This window comes from Grus americana, chromosome 1 (assembly GCF_028858705.1).
Source record: "Grus americana isolate bGruAme1 chromosome 1, bGruAme1.mat, whole genome shotgun sequence".
Taxonomy (NCBI): Eukaryota; Metazoa; Chordata; class Aves; order Gruiformes; family Gruidae; genus Grus; species Grus americana.
This window is the reverse complement of record NC_072852.1, coordinates 140162674-140184339: the sequence shown is the minus strand read 5'-3', so window position 1 is coordinate 140184339 and position 21666 is coordinate 140162674. Positions and strand designations below refer to the sequence as shown.

At 38.0% G+C, this 21666-nt stretch overlaps 1 protein-coding gene across 7 annotated transcripts in view; it reads left to right on the top strand.

Moving 5' to 3' along the window:
- STS (steroid sulfatase) overlaps positions 1-21666 on the top strand; it is a 125598-nt gene that overhangs the window by 56688 nt on the left and 47244 nt on the right. For all 7 annotated transcript variants that reach the window (XM_054813487.1, XM_054813486.1, XM_054813488.1 and 4 more), the window contains one exon: positions 15321-15458. In XM_054813487.1, coding sequence (XP_054669462.1) covers positions 15321-15458 — 138 coding nt within the window. The remainder of the gene's footprint in view (positions 1-15320; positions 15459-21666) is intronic.

Sequence of the window (21666 nt, the reverse complement as noted above, 5' to 3'; positions counted from 1 at the left end):
ATGGGAATGGGGAAGGGGGGAAAAGCAAGCATTTGTCCTTCCGGGTCTTGATCCATGTTGGAGGTGGGATGTGTTTAGAATGTGCACCTGGACTCAGGAACTCAGGTTCTCTTCTGGTCTTGGGGATTAAGTGGTAGTTTTTAAGGATAATTAAATACCTTCACCAACATATGAACTGTAATGATACAAACAGTTTTTGAGATGATTGAGGAAATGTCTTCCAGCCTTTTACTGTTTATTCATAGCTATCTGCATTTCAATTTAACTGTAGAAAAAACCTAAAACTGATCATGTGCATTTCAGTTTCAGTGATGATACAGAGAATCCTAGAGGTTCTTTTAAAATCATCCCTGCTGTTTCTTGGAGAGAGACATGAAACTTTTTCATGCCTCTTTTGAAATGTATGTTAATTATTTTGAGACCATACTGATAAAAAAGAGCAGAACTAATTCTCAGTGAAAACAATAACAGTACAATAAAGCTTATGACAATATTGATTCTGTGTTGTAAACCATTGTTCATCAGCAGGCTGGTTCCTGTTAGTGAATTGCCGTGCAGAAATTTCACACTGTTGAATCACAAGGCTCAAATTCCAGGTGGTAAATAGGTTTTATTGATGAGGTTGGTAGAACTGCCTTTTTATAGATGATGGCTGGTTTTGTTGTTGGTTTTTTTTCCTCAATGGTATATCTGACTGCTAAAACAACCACACTATATAATAGGCAGGCTGGTAATACTAAGAAAGATCATTATTCTTCTAGAAACCGGTTGTGCATTTTGCATTACAGAAAGCTTTTTATCACACCAGCAGATAAGTAATGAAATTATTAAGGTTAGGGAAAGCACTAGAGTAATGATGCTGGGATTAGTGAAAGGCAGGCTGATGAAGTTGTAACTTCACTGTGCTCCAGCTTTTTCCCTCACTACTTGGTTGTAAAATAAGGCATTTATGTTTCATTTTAGGGTGCTGTTTAAGAAAAGCTGATGCTGAATCTTAATTACGCTTTCCTACCTGTTATTTTTTAATATTCCTGGTTTGGGTTTTTTTACAAATATCATTTAGTGTACTCAAGGTGTTTTTTTACTATTTTGAATGCTTTCTTTTTGTTTTCTCTTTCTTTTGGCTTAGTTTTCATATTTTGTGTACATGTTTCTCTTTTTAAATCATTCCCTCTCCCTACCCACCAGTGGAAGTTTCTTTATAACATTTCCTCATGAAGAGCACCTTGTAGTAACCCTGAGAACACCCAACAGATTTTAGGTCACAGTGGTAAGCTCAATATCCAAAGGAACACCTGAAGACCCCTAAGGGCTGAGTTGCTTGCTTGAGATGGTGAAAGAGAGACCCCAGGATAATCAAATCCCTAGTTTAGTCCAGCATGAAGTTATATTCTACATCTTCAGTGGATCTTGAAGCTTGCTGCTACCAAAAGAGGGGAGAAAGAGCACCCTTCCCTCCCTCACCCCCTTTTTCCTAACCAGCTTCCAGGGAAAGTAGAAAGGAGGAGAAGGAGGAGAACCATCTTCCTTTTTCAGAAAGCGCCCTGTTAGCAAATTACTTAGATGGACTCATCTGTAATGTAACTTACTTTGCCTAAAATTATTTGTGATTAACTTGGCCCTTAGGTGCTTCAGTTTACATGTTTTTAAAGTACTGCTACCATTTCTGTGTTATGAGGATAAAGGATTTAGGCTCTTTAAGCTCTTGTATTTCAGTGGATATTTGTGGGTTAGAAATTATTTTACTTCCATTTCCGAATCAGACTAGAATTTAAAAACAAGGCAGGCAAACAAGAAATAACACAAATGTAAATGTGCCTTTATTTTAAAGAAAAGAATGGCCTGGCCTAGAAAAAGCAGTATGAATTTTGTCTTCCTGCAAACCCTAAGATAATTTAGTTCTAGATGTTTGAAATAAATGAGTAGCTCAGGATGTCTCAGCATTTCTAGCAAAGTCATGGAAGGTACTATTTATGGCAGTGTGAAAAGTATAGCTGTGTGTATAGTATATGGCTGTGTGAAAGGTATCAAAGTGTTTCTAATCCATGGTAGAGTTGATTTCGGCACCACAAAACAGCAGAGCAAACATTAAGCAAGTAATAAATAAGGTTTTTTCTTTATTTACAATTTGAACAGATATAATTTATCTGTTCAATTTGGTGAACAAAAAATTGGACATGAGCCAGCAATGTGTGCTTGCAGTCCTGAAGCCAGTCATATCCAGGGCTGCATCAAGAACAGCGTGACCAGCAGGTCAAGGAAGATGATTCTCCCCCTCCACTCCCCTCTGGTGAGACCCCACGGGGAGTACTGCATCCAGCTCTGGGGGCCCCAACATAAGAATGACCTGGAGCTATTGGAGAGAGTCCAGAGGAGGGCCACGAAGCTGATCAGAGGGCTGGAGCACCTCTCCTGTGAGGACAGGCTGAGAGAGTTGGGGTTGTTCAGCCTGGAGAAGAGAAGGCTCTGGGGAGATCTAATTGTGGCCTGCCAATATATAAAAGAGAGACTTTTTACCAGGGTATTAGATTAGATATTAGGAAGAAATGTGATGAGACACTGGAACAGGTTGCCCAGAGAAGCTGTGGATGCCCCATCCCTGGAAGTGTTCAAGGCCAGGTTGGATGGGGCTTTGGGCAACCTGGTCTAGTGGAGGGTGTCCCTGCCCATGGCAGTGGGTTTGGAACTAGATGATTTGTAAGATCCCTTCTAACCCAAACCATTCTATGATTCTATGCTCTTTGTAAAATGATCACATCATACTGAAACTTTCACAATCATTTAATAACATGTAAAGTATAGAAGAGCCATTGTCATTAACTTTTTTCAGATGATAAGTTTTTAAATTCTGGGATTCATTAGCTCTGAAATTTGTAAATCTGAAATTGGAATTTCTGTTGTCAGCTAAGGAAATCTATGATTCAATTTCTTGCTGACAAGTTGTATCTATAAGAAACCTTTAATGAATGTTTTCAAAAGTTTACTACGGGTATTAAATAGTAAACAGCATTTTCTTTAAAACAGAAACAAGGGATAAAAAAATAAAATGCAATATCTTGAGAATATCAGAACTTTTGATAACAGATGTTTGAAAACAGGCCTGTTCTGTTTATAGAACTCTTTCCATACATAATCAACCTACTTCAGTGGCAGCCAGGAAATGGATTTTAACAAAATATCTGTGGTAGGTCTGTTAGCATCTCTGAAGATGAGACTTCCTTCCCTTTTGGTAGATTCTTTTCTTTCCCTAGATGTCAAAAGAGATCTTGGCTCATCCAGTAGTATACATATAAAAATATGTTTATGATGCGGTTGTCCAAAAACAGAGCCTTAGCACCAGGTTCCTCTCTCCTGCATTGATATGAACAGTTCCACTGAACTAAGTCGTCATGCTAATTTTAATATATTTCCATATATGCAGTACTAGTTTCATATTCCTTTAAATAAATGTTTGACTTTCTGATGTGAAAGAGGTGCACTTTCATCCAAGAGTCTAATCTGGCCTTCTTCTTCTTCAGCTCCCCACATACCACAAGCAGATGGTTTATTCCTTTTTTTTTTTCCTTTGCAGTTACTCTTTGCTAGTTCTTCCGAATGGATGGTCACAGGAGATCACACCGTATTTTTTCGCTCTACTTGGCTGCTTTTCATTACTTGGCATCTCTTACAATGATCAGTCCCTATTGATAACAGCTAATGATCTATTGATATTATCATTATTCAAGCAGTTCTAGAAAGACTGAGTGTTAAGCAGGAGAAACAAGAGTGTCATACAATTGAGATAAAAAGGGTGATATCATTTTGGCTTACTTAAATATTACACCTCCTTTTGGAAGGTGTCTCTTTTTAGATTAGCTAACAGATTTTTTTAATTTAATTTAACCTTTCCTTTTATATATAAATATTTCTCAGTTCCCTGCAACTCGTGTATTAGTTATTGTTCCCTAAGAGTTGAAGAAGGTCTCTTCCTAGATCCAAAGAGAATGAGATTCAGTTAAGAAGATCAGGATCCTTATGTAGCAATATAGAAGTGTTTCTAGATGGCAGATATCCAGGTCTCTCAAACTATTTTTGTTTTTTAAAAAGAGGCATTTTTCAGGGACTTGGTTGAAAAGAAGAAAGCAGTCACTCGACTAAGCAAGATGATAAATACCCTGATAAATATCTGTTCTTTTTAACCATGCTGGGATAGGTCTTCTGTTTGCGTGGGATGATGTAACTGCACTAAAGTCTACGCAACTGGGCTGACTTGAAGTCAACAAGTATGAACGCTGTATGAAAAGGTTGTGGTTCTTTAAAAAAAATGGCATCACAACCTTCCAAACAATCTGTATTTTCTGTTGATTTGTTTTTAATAAAAAGAAGAAAAAAAGTGGAACCCATGTAATAGAAGAAGTGTGTACTTAGTTTCAAAGTTTAACCATAACATCAGAAATGTAGTAAACAAATGGTCCACCTTTCTAATATGCGCAAGACAGCGGTAAGTATGTGGCTAGCAATAGCTGGCAAAGCAGAGGCGGAAAGCAGAGTTGGCTGCCAGTCGCTCGCAGGCAGGGAGCAACACCATACAGGTGTCAAATGCCCATTAGCAGGAAAGTAGAGGGAAAACAAAAGCCAAAGGTAAGGATGATGTCTGTGCAGCTGAAAGTGGGCTGAAATGTCCCATCTGTCTCGTGAAGTCCTGACTGGGGCCAAAGTTTCTGACAACATAAAAAGATGTGATTCAGGACAGAGTGAAACATAAGGTAAATTCCTTTGTCTCAACCACAGCACATTGTACAGGACAAACCTTGAACATCTTAGCATGGTGTTAAGGGCAAAGTTCTGCTATGATGGCTTCTTTACCAGTATTATTTTAATAGGGCACAATATTGGCAAGTGTCCTTAAAAAAAATCCGTAAAACATTTCTATGGGACATATCCCAAATGTTCTTGCCAATTTGGAGCTGAGGTAGTCAAGCCCCATATCCCAAATTTCTCAGTCCATTCATATTTCATCTTTTGTGTGGTTCTGCTGTAGTTCGTCAACCAGTTGTTGCAATAACCCCAGGTGCTGCTCATAAAAAGTAGATGGCCAAGTTAAAGAGAGATTTGAGGACTTTCTTGGCAAAAAATACTAGAGAATAATATCACATTTCTATCTCAGAATGTAAACTGATTTTCTGATGTGACATTTAATTACTTCCCTTGTTCCATATTAAGTTTAGGAAGATGCAGTAAGAGAGGAGAAAATAATTGTTTTAAATAGGAGGCACTGGTATAATAGAGTATCAGGAAATGTATGCAAATGTTCTATCCTACTGCTGTCATATTTAATTGTTGAATCTTGGTAATGATTCAGTCAATTGCTGAGTATAGCTAGCCATGCTCTTCGAGTGCTTTTGAGAGCGGAAATCTATTTGCTGTTGCATACTTACTTCTCTCTGTATGTGATACTGAAACACCAGTATTTTATGGAACTATTCCTGTGAAATGTGGAGATTTCAAACCTTCCCTGTTCAGGGATGTCTTTATAGATACAGCATCCATAGATTTGATGTTATAGGTTCAGAAAGAGCTAGTCCTTTAAAAAAATACGTTAATAGGTAGGGACTGAGCCTGTACCTGCCTCTGTATCCGTAGGAATAGTGCTTTTCCCATAAGCAATAAACGTGCTGGCTGGGGCCTTCCCATGGTTATTTACCATCTGTGCTTTGGGGAGTTCACTTTGGCAATAACCCCTCTCTTCCCCAAATACTATTTATTTACAGTTAGATTATTTTTTTCCTTGTATCTATGTTAATATTTCGGGTGATCTATGGTGTTGCTATGTAAATGAGCCTTTCTCATCTCAGATTTAGCCTTCAGATTCATCCTAAAAACCACATCTCACTGTGATCCTTGTATACAAAGCAGAGCCCTCCAGAAATCTGTCTTGCCTTCAACAAGAAAGTCTCATAACTCCTTTTTTGTAACTTCCCATTACAAACCAAATGACACAAGGCATTTGTATTGTTGAACCTTTGTAAACTCAGATTACTAACTATTTTAGTGATTTCAGATGTCACATATTTGCTTTATTCATGAGTAAGAATTAGGTAGAGAAAAGACAAAGAAATGGGCCTGATGATCTCAGGGCCCTCCATTATCTCATGGCCCCACCATGTCTTGGGGGCATCAAATACGTCTTAGCCTAAGCAAAGACCTGAAGTATTTCCAGGCCAGTTAAGACGAGAGTGACATATTTCTCTTCCCAGGCCTCAGACCAGAAAAAGGTAGACGTCTGCTGTGCTACTGAATACTACTCTGAAACTTCAACAAAAACCCTTTCCGAATAAGCTGGGAATATTTTTTCAAGAGCACTTAGATGAATTAAGGAATCAAAGTCCCATTTCATAAGCTAGTGAGTGATCTGCTGAGCTAGTCATCTATGGTCAATGAGGATGACCTGAAAAATTATTTGCCTTCCCTTCTGAAAGGTTCCTCTGAAGTTTAAATGAGCATAGATACTGTCATCTTGAACAGACAGACATACCAGAAAAAAAGAAGAAAGGAAAAAAAAAAAAAAGGAAAGAAGGAAAATAAACTGTGAAAAAAACTAAATCATAAAGAAAGATTTGTGGCCTTCTATTTATTTGTTGTTTTTTCCGAAGTTCAGAATGTCATCTAGAGAAGAAAGATTGGAGTTTACATTCGTTAGTGGAAAATTCCCTTGAGGACAATTGTCACAGTGAGGCTTGCTTTCTTACTGTTATTAACAGTGTCTGTACAGAGATTCATTCACAGCTAGCATGGTTTGGAGATGGTGATTGCACAGCAGGCTTCAAGTAAGCCACTGAGTTACCCAAAAGCAATTAGAGAAGTAGGTAGATGAGCAAGTGTGCATGGTAATGGTCATGTCAAGGTGTGTGTGGGGGGAGGCATCTTCTGTTTTGGAGGTGAGTTAATGCACAGCTACTTTCATGTAAGATTAGATTTGCACAATTAAAATCAGAAAGCTGGGAAATGAAAAGAATTAAGATTTCATGAGGAATATGAATTCGATCTTGGTAAAACTCCTTTTAACTTGATGGTATATGATTTATAGCAAATGTTTAAAACCTGCTCCCAAATTCAGCAAAGATTAAAAAGTTTGGCTGTTGAAAGACAAGAAATGCTTATGCTCTAATGTCAACCAATTTTATCACAGCTCCAATTTTATTTAATAAAAGTTATGAAAATGAAACAAACACACTGACCAATACTTTGAAATTTTCAGAAAAGTGCAGGGGATTAAAATGTGGGGTTAAATTACTTGCCCTGTTTTTAAATTCTTCATAATTCTTCATACTTTAATCTGGCGAAATGTTGGCATTATGCATTTGGATCTAAGAGCATATACATATTCAGTTTAAAACTGAGTCTGATGTTAATTAATGTTTAAACCTTTGAAGATATAGAGAAGAGCTTCTTTTATCACTCCACAATTATTGAATCAATCACCATCAGCATATGTTGGAATGATCAAATAGCTGAAGCCTTAACCTCACCTGACAGTCTTAATTCAAAAATGAATAGGATCCTTCGGTTGTCATTACGGTTTGCCTAGGTCCTACCTAAAGAAATACCTTCCACTATTTGAAAGAAAACATGGGAGACATCAAAGTGGGGAACTAGACAGTGTCTTTTGCATTGTGCATCTTAGTTGTATGTGTGAAATGGCAGCTTATTCTCAGATGTGTGCAGAATGAAGATGCAAATTTACCCAAAAAGTGATCACAGCTTTCATGCAAAATGCAAATGCAATGGACCCTCCTAAAATTGCATGACCATCTCTCATATTTTAGCATTTTAAGCAGGCTAAAAATTAAGATTTACATTAGAAATACCTAGTCTTATGTTTAACAGATGTGAGGTCTAAAAGTGAATTTTGAGCAATGCATTTATTAGCTAATTTAAATAGTAATAAGGAGATAGCCACCAAATAGTTATACTTTTGACCTTTAATGAGCCATCATTAGTGTTATAGTACTGATGTAAATATGAAAACCTTTCCATCCTGCATTGTCTATATTGCAGCTATACTTAGAGGTCTTCACAACTTTCATAACCACATCTTAACTCTGTGCTTTATTATACACATATATTTCTATATATCTGAAGTATCACTCCAACTTTCACATTTACAAAATAGTTTGAACCCTATATGAATAAGAAAAATAAGAAATGTGGTACTCATCTCTAGGAAAAACTTGTCTTATGCATAATTATAAGTCAAAATTTCGTTGATTTATTCATAGCTGCTAAGCAGCGCATACCTAATCTGCTGTGCACTATGCTGAAAATTTATCCTGAGGGTCTGAAAGACACATTATACTTATAAGACTGTATAAACAGTCACAAGCCAATTACAAATTTACAATTACATGGCAATCCAAATTCAAAGAGAAAGCAAATTCATACTGATATCTTAGCTGACCCCACACCAAAGTTGCTTTGTTTTGGTTTTTTTTTTTAAAAGACTGCCCTTCTCCAAACCTTTACAATGATTTTACTTGTCTCACCCTGAGGGGAATCCAACAGAAAAGTGTTTGATGTTCTACAGACTATCTGGACATAACAACTACTGATTTGAATGGTAATTGTAGATAGTGAAATCTGGGGCAATTGCTTCACCTTACCTCATTGTGAAAAGAATTCAGAATTTTCTGGGCCAAATAAATTAGAGCAGGTGAGCTGCATATGGAAACGCTTCTTTTGCTTCATTGATTTTAAAAATGTTTATAGTAACTATGTCAGATGTAGATGTGCACACTGTATGTAAATCCCACCCTCGATGTATTCACATTAGGCAGCGATGGAACTTGATTGTGCTAGCATCAGAGTTTCAGTGTAGGATTCATCAATCCTACCATGTTTTGAACTGCCAGCAGTGGCAGGTCTGAACTGCCTTCCAAGCTGGAGAGGGGCTGACAGCACACCACCAGAGACAGGAAATCCACTTCAGACCAGCTCTACTGCGCTCCCGTAGACCGGATGCCCATCAGTAATGTGAGCGCCTTAGGTGCATTCCCGGGCTCCGTCCTCGAGTTTAGTTCAATTTGAAAGGAATCCATGTCACAAAATCCAAGAAGGCTTTACTATGCAAACAGAAATATACTAACTGTCCATGACTGGCTTTACTGTAAATGTGCACTCCTGATCTGAATTAAAACACTAATATAGATGTGCATTTTCAGAACCAGATGCTACTTGTTTGGCAGAATGTCCTGTTGACATTGAAGATCCCACTAAGCTTTCATAGCAGGAACTTAGCACATTTGAGACTCCAGCTTTGTGCTTTGGAGAAGACTTCATTGTATGTTTCCATAGCATAACTTTAAAAATAATGGTAGCACAGTAGGACTGATTCGAGACTTTCCACTGAATCTACACGCCATTTTCTTCCTGCAGGAATTATTAAATATGTTGTAATTAGTTATGAATTTATTTTCTGCTCTAGACAAACACTTATATTAACCAGTATTCACTCTCACCTTTGAGGTTCATATGCTAATGCCTCCTCTATGCAGAATCACTCATATTCTTCAGTGGATGTGTTTTGTTGATGGCTAGATAATGTGCCATAACATCAACCTATTGCTTCATCTCAGAATTTCCACTTTCCAGTGGTTGTGTTCTAGCTCTGAATGTTAAACAAGTTGCATGCAGAGATTATGTACTGTTCTCCATATGTGCAGCCACTTCTTGTGTTGCTGTCAATGGTTTTATTATTTTCCATCGTTACCTCAAGTGTTGTGATCAATGACTAGGTCTGAAAGTGATAATTACTTCCCCACTGCAGAGACAAACTGATTTACATATTTATCAAGGGGAAACTGGATGGCTCTGAGCATACCACAGAAACATTTGCATATTTATAACCCGAAATGTACAAAAGCTAAAATTAAGATAGGGATGTATTGGTCTTAGTTACTAAGCTTGTTTTTATACAAAGGTTTTAGTCAGTGGATTTTATAATCAGATCAGTGCATTAAAGAGTGAAGTGTCTTTTTTCATCACAAAAAATCAACATAGAGATTAAAATTGTTGTTAGCTTGTGAATGATGGTGTGCAGAAGTTGCAACGTTAAGTTTTCATAAGGTGAAAATCCTAGCCTTTGAGACCTGAGGAGATGATGAACTCTGGAATTACCTTAATTTAACTCCCATAGCAGGAAGCGGGTCCCAAGAGGTTTACTATATAGTGGCTATATAGTTGAATGGCATCAATATCTTTTCTGGGAGAAATGTAGGCTTCCAGATGCTTATGCACATAGGGTTAATTTGTAGGAGTTGATGCATGTATTCAAAGCATTCCTGGCTTGCCACTCACAGAGATGAATCCCTTCAGCTGACTACAAGTTGTGATTCTGGTTAATGATGCTATTCTGAATATGCTTTAGGAAGCTTTTCTTTATCGAGAGAGTGATCAAACACTGGAAGAGGCTTTCTAGAGAGGTGGTTGATGCCCCAAGCCTGTCAGTGTTTAAGAGGCATTTGGACAAGGCCCTTAACAACATGCTTTAGCTTTTGGTCAGCCCTGAATTTGTCAGGCAGTTGGACTAGGTGATCATTGTAGGTCCCTTCCAACTGAAATACTCTGTTCTGTTGTTCTGTTCTGTTCTATTTTTATCAGTAGGGAATTCTGAAACAGCAAATAAATAAAAAGAAAAGAAAACAAAACAAAAACCAAAATGGATTGCCTCTTCTAGACAGAGATGTGATGGCTGATCCTAGATTGCTCCTTGTCCAGTAATTGTCTCAAGCTCACTGTAACCTTCTAGATGCAACAGAGGCATGTAAAAGTCTGCTGGACTGGGAAAAGAATATTTATAGAAATTCTCTTTATCGTGAGCTATCTTGTCCTGAGACAGATCCTTAATCGTCCTTCTGAATCCTGTTTTTTCTTCTAATCTGGCAAACAGTTTTAAAGCTTTCCTCATGAGTAGAGAGACTATTTTGTCCTAATGCCTAGATTACACAGAGGTATTCTGTATTTTACAGCTTTTTATTCATAATTTCAGAAAGACTCTAAATTATTTCAAATTAATACAAATAACATTTCTGTCCTATTGACACAAATGACAGTAAGCTCATTTATGAATCAAACACATTTGTTCATATGCTTGCTTGACTAAACTTTTGAACAATTTTCCAAATCACTAACACATTTGTAAACACATTATTGTTTGTACCTTGTTTTCAAATGGTCATTTTTTATAAACCCTATATCTTAATGTGCATGAGTACAGTAGGAGTTTTACATGGTTCAAAACTCCAGAAATTACGTTTAGCATTGGAGAGTCTGGTTCAGCTACCACTCATGCTGTGTTAGAGAAGTTGAGTAGTGGCATGGCACTCTCAGTTTCCTTCTAAAGAACGGAGTCAATTGCACTTACCATTTTCACGTGGCTATCACTCCATTTGAAACTGGCATTTTCACTTTAAGAATGAAACAACTCTTTATAATTTAACATAGCTTGAAGCAAGAGTGGAGAGCAGAATGTAGAGAGCAGTCCTCACTATATTTTGGAGGAAGCTTTATTTAAATTTTGGAACATTGACGTACTAATTAAAGCAAGTAATATCTTAATGCTGTCCTTAATCTGTTTTGTATCTTAAAAAATACAAATGAAAGAAAAGTGTCCAATGATCTAATGCCTTTGTGTGCTACAATGTTAGCCACCTACCTTGAGGTATACATTCCTAGAATGGCAATAGAAGGAGAAACTTGATCCGAAATTCTAGTTGCTAAATAGCTTCAGAAATTATGCAGCTCCTTCAGCGCTAGAATGATTTTGATGTTCAGAAATGTTGTCTTTCCAAATCTGTTCTGTTCAAATCAGAAAAAATGTAAAAGGTAGCATCCACAGAGATGAGTGCAGCTGTTAATTTTTTAAAACATGGCTTTCAAGTGAGTCTTCTCAATCAACAATCCTTCCATTTTTATTGATAATTTCCTACACTGGGGATAGCAAGCCATTGTTGTTTGAACAGAGCTAAAGTTTTCCCAGTGTTTTGGCTTATTTATCCTACAGTTTTATATTCTGTATAAACTCTTTACATCCAAAAAGTCTTTTAAAATTTGTATTGCTTTCTGCAACCAGCAATGGGACTCAAAGGGGATACTAAGCCAGATGAAGCCCCATTCTTGTAATTCAAGAGCACATGATGTATGATAGCCTTCCAATCATATTTTGTGGGTGAAGCAATACAGTTTTGCCATCTTCTCTTACCCCGACATCATTTGTCTGTTCACCAGACTCATTAAAGTGTGTTGCTGATGTAGTTGCATGTCTAGCGCTTTGGGTAGGATTCATCTTGCCGTCCTTGATGTCTAATATGAAGGCATTTAGTTTTGAGCTAGTTGCCTGTTTTCTCTTTTTTTAGTCAACAGGTAAAAAAGGCCTTTTTGCAGTTGTGATTCACCTCTTCCAAAATTAGGCAGATAAAATAGGTTAGATGAAACTCTTCCTTGTTTATTAACTGGCATTGCCTGGGAATGTTTCTGCATCAATTTTAATTTAATTCTAAAGTCTCTGTGAAATCTACAGAAATAACAAGAGTGGAGGAGTTAGAGTGAAAAAGAAGTTAAATTGTTAAAATAGTAAAGCATATATTTTGCCTACTTCGTAATATTTGCTTCCAAAATTGATAATACTGCATGTGAAAGATATCTCTTCATAGAGATCCACAATACATTCTTTGCATTTTTCTTTTGTATTGGTTACTATTTAGGAATGCTAATAAGTGAATGTATTGCTTGTGTTAACAGTAGCCACATCATTCAACTGCACTTTAATGAGGCTTATCTTCTGGTAGCACACACTTTATTGCTTATTTATAGTTTTCATTCTAGAAGGTGTCAGTTTCAAGATGAAAATAGAAGTGGAAGTTTTGCTTCATTTCTGCAAGTGCATTGTGATTTCTGTTCTCTGACAATACTGTTATTTGAATTACCACTGTTAGTCCATCTGTACTGAAAACTGTTGTTGCTAAAATAAATTGTCAATTTAGGATTTGTTAATTAATCCTAATGTAGACAGTCCTCTTTGTGTTTAAAAACCTAAATGAAGGAAATGGAAGTTGTACCATTGAGTTCAACAAGCTTTGGATGAGACTTTCTATGCATTTTATTAAGGTGTTTTTTCTGAAGTGGGTAACATTTGACAGATTTCTTTTTTTTTTTTTTTTTTTTTTCTTTCAGGCCAAGTCAAGCTACACAACCTTATTTTGGAGAAAAAAAAATCATCATCATGATGACTGCTTTATTTAATTAATTGTAGTAGGGAGACATTTTTCATTGCTTCTCATTTTCTCCCAGATTAATTAGGAAATCAAAATGGCCATTGTTGAATGACAGCAGATGTCTCTGATCTCCAGAAATTATTTAATGTGATGTACTGAGTGGAATTCCTGTTTTATTTTCATTTTGTTTTATATAAAGAATTAATTTGAAAACCCAATTTCATCAAGGAAAACTGTGTAGGTAAAAAAATGCATTTGTGCATGTCATTGTGCATATAGTTCTTTGTGCAATCCCATTTATTATTGTTATCATAGAATCATAAAATCATGGATCAATACAGGTTGGAAGGGAACTCTGGAGGTCATGTGGCAGAATACCCACACATAATGTCCTAATTTATGTATATGCTCCACTTTTTTATCACCATTGCCACCTTTCCAAGGGATATTATAATTACTTAGCAAGTACATTCTCCAAACAATCTCAGAAGCCAATGGGAAATTGCCTTTTTTTTTTCCTGGCACTAAGTCCACCTGCTGCAGCCAGGGAATGGCGTATCAGATGGATCTGCATGATTTTCCCTCAACCCACCAACTGTAAAATGTCAGCCTTTGTAACAGATTTTCCTCAGCTCTGTTGGGAAATTTCAACTCCCACAAGGTTTCAAAATTTACATAAACAAATTCTCCTACTCTTACATTTCTTCTTTGCTCCTGGTTTACAAACAAGACCAACAGGTATCACTTAGTTAGCTGCTGATGTTCCTTTATTCATGACCCAGTCATTTGAGCTGATGAGAAATGAAGACAGTCAACCTTTTTAGCAAGGCAGTTTTAGAATGCTATAACCTTAAAAGACATGTAGCAATAGTAGCAATAAGGTAAAGTAACTACTCCTTATCCAGAAAAAGAGCATAGCAACAGAAATGATGATCTGAAAATCATTGAAGAAGGCTCTGTATTTCAGAGTTCTTATCCTCTTCGACACAATAATTGGGCATCAGCTGATGAATTAATTCTTAGTGGACAGGTGATCAAATGAAAATTAACATTCAAATTGGGCCATTCTTGGATGTTTAAGTAACAAGAATAAAGATACAATGTTTGTGAAGACAGAATTACCTTTATATGCTCTGAGATCCCTAAAGAACAAAGTTAAAGCTCATTTGCAGGCTGATGTGAAGAAGTATATTCTTAAACTTTGGCCATTTTCCAGGACCAATAATTTTAGATTCCTAATCAGTATAAAATTCACTGGAGCAAGTTACAAAGAGCGGCTTCACTCTCATTCATACAGAAATCCTCTTTGAAGAACTCAGTCTAAATAGGTTTGAATGCAATTTATGTGCACTGCAAGTCTCTCCACAGTGCCAAGGTAGTGTGGAAATAAAACATGAGTCAATGGTGCCGTGGAGTTTCAGTGCATATCCGTGTGGATTCCTCCTTCAGATATGTGCACGTGTATGTGTTTACTACCTTGCACATTTTGAGTTTAGTTGACATCTACTCTTATATGATGAGAAATTAGGGACTAATTAGTAGGTTTGATAATGAAACCATGTGGCCTCCGGAAGCACTCCATACATTAACTTTCTTTTTTTTTCTCAGCATGTCTTATTCTAAAACTCACACTGAGATTTTTGCCATGCTGCCTCTATAGGTTGCTAGGCAGCAAAGCTTTACCCCCAAACTGTTAGCTCTATTCTGCATGCTGAGACTCTTTCAAATATCCTCAGCGGTTTGAATCTCCTTGCTGAAGGGTTTCCTTCAGAGCAACTGCTTCCAAAGGTCACTGGCAGTCTGTGGATCAGCCCTTTTCTCTGATGTGCGCAGATCTCATTTTATACTTCAAGAAACCCTGCAGCAACCAAACCATGGTCCTGATTGCAACAAGCCTTGTGCAATTGTCCCCTACTGTATGCTACATGGTACCAATTGCTATGTATAATAACGTTTATACGGAAAGTGATCTTAAAAAGGCATAAGGACAAAAATATTTGTATGTGCCAAGGCTAATGAAAAAAACACTCAAAGACATTAATGCTGGTTTGTTGTTTTTTTTTTTTTTTATAGGGCAGGTTCTGGATGTGCTGGAGAAATATAATCTGAGCGATAAAACTCTTGTATACTTTACATCTGACCAAGGGGCTCATGTTGAAGAAATCTCCAGTTCTGGAGAAGTCCATGGAGGATACAATGGCATATATAAAGGTGAACATTCTCTGATGACTTTTAAAAATTGTGTCAGAAACTATCTCCTTGGTTTTGCTTCAAAATTGTAACATACTCTATAGCCAAGAAGGTCAAAACTTGATTCCTTAATAGTAAACTTTTCATGACTTTCATTCTAAATTCAAACATAGACAGTAAATATGAGGGCTTTACTTGTCAAATACAGCAGCTCAACCAGAGTACATGCTCAGCTGTGGAGTTTTAAGACTAGTAAATATACTCTTGAACTGTCCAGCTTTGGAAGAATGTCAGTTCATAGTACTTTACTATCATGGCTGGATAGCAGAATAAAAAGGAAAAAAATGTGGTTTGTGAGCCATCAGGAATCATGAATGAGAGCTAAATACCATGGAGTGAGTGGGATCACATGAAGAGAAGATACAGAGAAGATGGGAGAATCAGCAACAGAGTCCAGTGTATTCATTACAGAAAAAGTAGAAAAGGGAAGTTAGGTTTAAAAAGAAAAATGAGGAGCTGGATTGAGTTTGGGATGGGCAAGTTCCACAACAGCCAGAAGAGGACAAAATTTCAAGCAGAAAAATCTGAGCTGAAGAAGAGAGTTTTGACAATAATGCATATCAGACTTACTGAATTGAAGCCTGATTTAGAAATGGAGAGACTTTAGTTAAAAGGGCAGAGTTTAGTTGTTTTCTTTTAGTGCAGGTCTTCAGAAGATTAATAGTCAAAACTCTGTTTATTCTGTGGAAACTTAAATGTGTTTAAAGTCTACATTGTATCCTACTGCTCTTGTTGCAATATGGTGGTCTTGTAGAAAGAAAAACTCCAGCTTAGCCAACAGCCTTCATCATTTTGTCCATTCCATATCCCTGGCATGGTGACCGCTTCAGTCACCAGGAATGTAATACACCACTGAATAATAGACAACATTGTCAAATATGAAATAAAGAATTCCCTCTGACAAAGTACAGAAAACAGTGTTTTCCAATGTGCAAGTGGTAGACACACAGCATCTGGAAAATGAATGTCAAAATTTTTTTAATAATCTTCAGTCTTGTTGAAATAGGGTAGGAATGCTTGGTGTTCTTATTTTTCATGAAATGCAGTGAATATTTTTGTCCGGAGTTAAGGTTATTTTCATTCTTTCACTAGGAAGCAGCTGTGTAATTTGTTTTCCCCTCATACTTCAGGGGACAAGATCAAAGAAATCCAGCAGGTTTTTTGAAAGTCATTTACCAAACTTGAAACTTTTAGTTGTAGAGAAAAATAAGTAAATTTCCTTTAGGTGTGATTTTTTTAAAAAGTACTATTGCAGAATTACAAAATCATATAGTAGTTGAGTCTAGAAGGCACCTCCCAAGGTCTGCAGTCCTAGCCCCTGCAGAGCAGGGTCAGCCAGAGTTGGTTGCTCAAGACCGTGTCCATTCAACTTATGAAAATCTCCAGTGATGGAGATTCCACAGCCTCTCTGGGCAACTTGCTCCAGTATTTAATCACCCTCTCCATAAAAAAAAAAAACCAACTTTTTTATGTTTAAATGGGATTTCTGGTGTTTCAGTTTGTGCCCATTGCCTCTTGTCCTGTCACTGGGCACCACTTAAAAGAGACTGGCTCTGTCCTCTTTACTCAGGTAAATCCATGTATCCATACAGATGGACAAGATCCCACTGAGTGTCGTGGTTTTGCCCCAGCCAGTGGGATGGGAGAGAGAATCAGGAGAGTGAAAGTGAGAAAACTTGTGGGTTGAGATAAAGACAGTTTAACAGGTAAAGCAAAAGCCACACACGCAGGCAAAGCAAGACAAGGAATTCATTTACCACTTCCCACGGGCAGGCAGGTGTTCAGCCATCCCCAGGAAAGCAGGGCTCCATCACGTGTAACGGTGACTTGGGAAGACAAACGCCATCACTCCAAATGTGTCCCCCTCCTTCTTACCCCGCTTTATATGCTGAGCATGACATCATATGGCATGGCATATCCCTTTGGTCAGTTGGGGTCAGCTGTCCCGGCTGTGTCCCCTCCCAACTCCTTGTGCACCCCCAGCCCACTCACTGGTGGGGTGGTGTGAGAAGCAGCAAAGGCCTTGGCTCTGTGTGAGCACTGCTTAGCAGTAACGAAAACATCTCTATATTATCAACACTGCTTCTAGCATAAATCCAACACACAGCCCTGTACTAGCTACTATGAAGAAAATTAACTCTATCCCAGCCAAAAACAGCACACTGAGCCTTCTCTTCTCCAGGCTGAACAATCCCAGCTCTCTCAGCCACTCCTCATATGTCAAATGCTCCAGCTGCTTAATCACTTCCATAGCTTCGAATTCACTCCAGTATGTCCATGTCTCTTTTGTACTGGGGAGCTCTGCACTTGGATCCAGCACTCCAGATCTGGGTCACCAGTGCTGAGCAGAGGATAAGGATCACCTTCCTTGACTTGCTGGAAACATTCTTTCTAATGTAGCCCTTGATGCTGTTGGCCTTCCTCACCACAAAAACACATTCCTGGCTCATGTTCAGGTAGTTGTCCACCGGGTGCCCCAGGTCCTTCTCTGCAGAGCTGCTTTCCTCCAGTCAGCCCCTAGCCTGTGCTGCTGCTAGAGATTATTCCTCTGCAGATCCAAGACTTGGTATTTCCCTTTTCCGAACTTCATGACGTTCCTTTTAACCCATTTCTCCAACCTGTCAAGGTCCTTCTGGATGGTAGCATAACCATCAGTGGATTAGCTGCTCCTCCCAGTTTTGTATCATCTGCAAAACTGCAAGAAGGGACAAAGATAGACATATACAGTAACAATAACAATACAGTGAGGTTTTCAAGTGAGAAGGCTCAGCACTTTTTAGACAGTAGGTATAAGTCTGAGAAATGACCCTTGTACTTTAAGAGAGCTATGAAGGGAATGCTACACAAGCAAAACAAGCAATGCCAAAGTCATGAGGTTGCAAACTATCAGATGCGTCCCCTTGGGCTAGCACCAGAGAAATGTGTCTTGAACGTTAGCACTTAGGCCTTACATAGTGATTTAAGTAATTAAGGAACCATATGGTTACATATCTGTAGCTGTAAGCACAGCCTGAGGTGTTTTAGAAGCTCTAAAAAACATTTGCTTTCTAGAATGCCAGACATAAGATACGGGATAAATGGTGAGGAGGAAAAAAAAAGTCAACTACACTGGGGAATATGTCTTCCTGGAGAATTGTGATTGAATGGAGTCTTGTTTATCAAGCCTTGCAACATTTTGTATTCATACCTACAAAATGGAGAACAATTTGAAATAGATCTTACCTGAATTAATAAAAAATCTGATTGATAGGGTTACCTGGGGAGAGATGTGGCTTCTTATTTTTAAAATGAATTGTGTGGTTACCACCTATGTTATGCTGGTAAATGTTGTAATATACTATAGGAAAGAAAATATTCACTATATAAGAAACAAAATAATTACTGTATGAGACACATTCTTAATAAAATAAAAAGAAATTAAAAGACCTATGCAATCAATTGAATATACTTCTATTATTTTAAAATACAATGAAATCTATTTTATCTTCCACTTTCTCCATCTCCATATCAGTCCTCAATTTTACAGGTATAGTTATGCATCATTTTCAAAAGGGCAGAAGTGGAAGTGATCAATTAATTGCATAATTAGCAATTTTCATACATAAGAATTTATTTATATTAACAGTCATGTACAATGAGATGTGTTAGAGGTCTGTACGTCTCTGGCAGATTTAATGAAAACCAGACCTGTTAAGCCCTAAGTCTCAGGCACTGATGTAGCAATGTACCTCACAAAGCAAAAGGACAATCTTTATGCTGCTTGTGCTCATGTCTGCTTGCACTAGGAATTTGGTTCATCTGATGAGTAGTTTACAGAACTGGGAGACATGCACGTTCTTTCTCCCTGTCTCTGCTAGACAATCTCTGCTACTTACCTTTTTGTATATGAGCACTGCAAGAGTGTGAATATGAATCAAGCTACTTAACCCTCTTGTCAGAGCTGGAGCAGTATGCTCAGCAATAATTGGTTCTGCTTTAAAACCAAAAGCTCTCAACAGATCTCCACAATTTGAACTCACTAATTTGTCTTGATATGCAGCCAAATGAGCACCAATAATAAAATTTAAGAGGAGTTTGGAGAGTTAGGTTAGCACTGCAAGACTGAATGCAAAAAGGGGAAATTGCTGTTTAAAGTTTTTATTACTCCGGATTCTGACTGTGGAACAGTCACCATAAATTTGGATAGCCCTTGAAATTAGAAACCAGAGCTAACATAGTATTTAACTACTTGCTGTCACATACAGTCTGGTTTCTCTCTTCAGTATCCTTTTTTAGGAGACATTATATAGTATTACTACATGCTACACTTGATCTCCATGACAAGGTGACCCGCTTAGTGGATGAGGACAAGGATAAGGATGTTGTCTACCTGGACGTTAGTAAAGCCTTTGACACCGTTTCCCACAGCATTCTCCTGGAGAAACTGGCTGCTCACAGCTTTGATGAACATACTCTTCACTGGGTAAAAAAATGTCTGGACGGTCAGACCAAAGAGTTGTGGTGAATGGAGTTAAATCCAGTTGGCGGCTGGTCACAAATGGTGTTCCCCAGGGCTCAGTACTGGGGACAGTTCTCTTTAATATCTTTATCAATGATCTGGACAAGGGGATCGAGTGCACCCTAAGTAAATTTGCAGATGACACCAAGCTAGGCAGGAGTGTTGATCTGCTTGAGGGTAGGAAGGCTCTACAGAGGGATCTGGATAGGCTGGATTGATGGGCTGAGGCCAACTGTATGAGGACCCAGCACTTGGGTCACAACAACTCCATGTGTTGTGAACTACAGTCTTGGGGATGGGTGGCTGGAAAGCTACCTGAGGGAAAATGATCTGGGGATGCTGGTCAACAGCCGACTGAATATGAGCTAGCAGTGTGCCCACATGGCCAAAAGGGCCAACAGCATCCTGGCTTGTATCAGAAATAGTGAGGCCAGCAGGACTAGGGAAGGGATTGTCCCCCTGTAGTTGGCGCTGGTGAGGCCACACCTTGAGTGCTGTGTTCAGTTTTGGGCCCCTCACTACAAGAAGGACATTGAGGTGCTGGAGTGTGTCCAAAGAAGGGCAACGAAGCTGGTGAAGGTTCTAGGAAGTCAGGTTGTTTAGCCTGGAGAAAAGGAGGCAGAGGGGAGACCTTATCACTCTCTACAACTACCTGACAAGGAGGTTGTAGCCAGGTGGGTGTCAGACTCTTTTCCCAAATAACAAGTGCTAGGACAAGAGGAAATGGCCTCAGGTTGTGGCAGGTGAGGTTTAGACAGGATATTAGGAAAAATTTCTTCACTGAAAGGGATATCAAGTGCTGGAAGAGGCTGCCCAAGGAAGTAGTTGAGTCACCACCCCTGGAGGTGTTTAAAATATGTGTAGATGTTGTGCTTGGGGACATGGTTTAGTGGTGGACTTGGCAGTGTTAGGTTAATGGTTGGACTCAATTATGTTAAAGATCTTTTCCAATCTAAATAATTCTGTGATTCTGTGATTCTGTGGATATTGTAGTGTTGGATCAAAATCATGGCTTCTCTTTCCACTGGCCTTTTTCTGACAGTTATCAGGATCAGAAGCCTTGGACAAAGATGATGGAGCTGTGTAGTGAATAAAAAAAGGTTCCCTAAGAATATCTCCTTGTAATCCTAGATAGTATGACCTTGGTTTAAGATGTGAATCCTGACAATTTAGATTCTGCAAAGAGTTTTAGCATTAGTTATGTAAATTTTGATCATATAAAGATGAAATTCCACTTTGAGTCTTTCTACATTCTTAGCATAGCCTAAATCCTTTGGCAATGAAAACCACAATGTAGAGAACATGGTGCTTTCATTTACTATTTTGAAATGGGGCAGTTGAAAATTTCATGGAACATCTTGAATTTTAATAGTTTCCTCATTGATATAGGATGAAGGAGAGAAAACTTATTATACCTTCCGTCACTTACCTTTGTTTTGTATACTTTTATTGCGCCTCTTTCCCTTTAATACTTCATTCAGAAAAGAATTGTCTCATCAGTGTCTCCCATCAGTCTTAACTGATGAGTTTTTCCTTTTCCCTAATTTTTTGTTATTTTCTTCTTGAAAAATCTTTTATTCTATTTTTACAATGTATTCTTTTAAAATTACTTGAGAAATATTGTCTTTTGGGTTTTGCCATGAAGTATCACTACCCATTTATATACTTTCT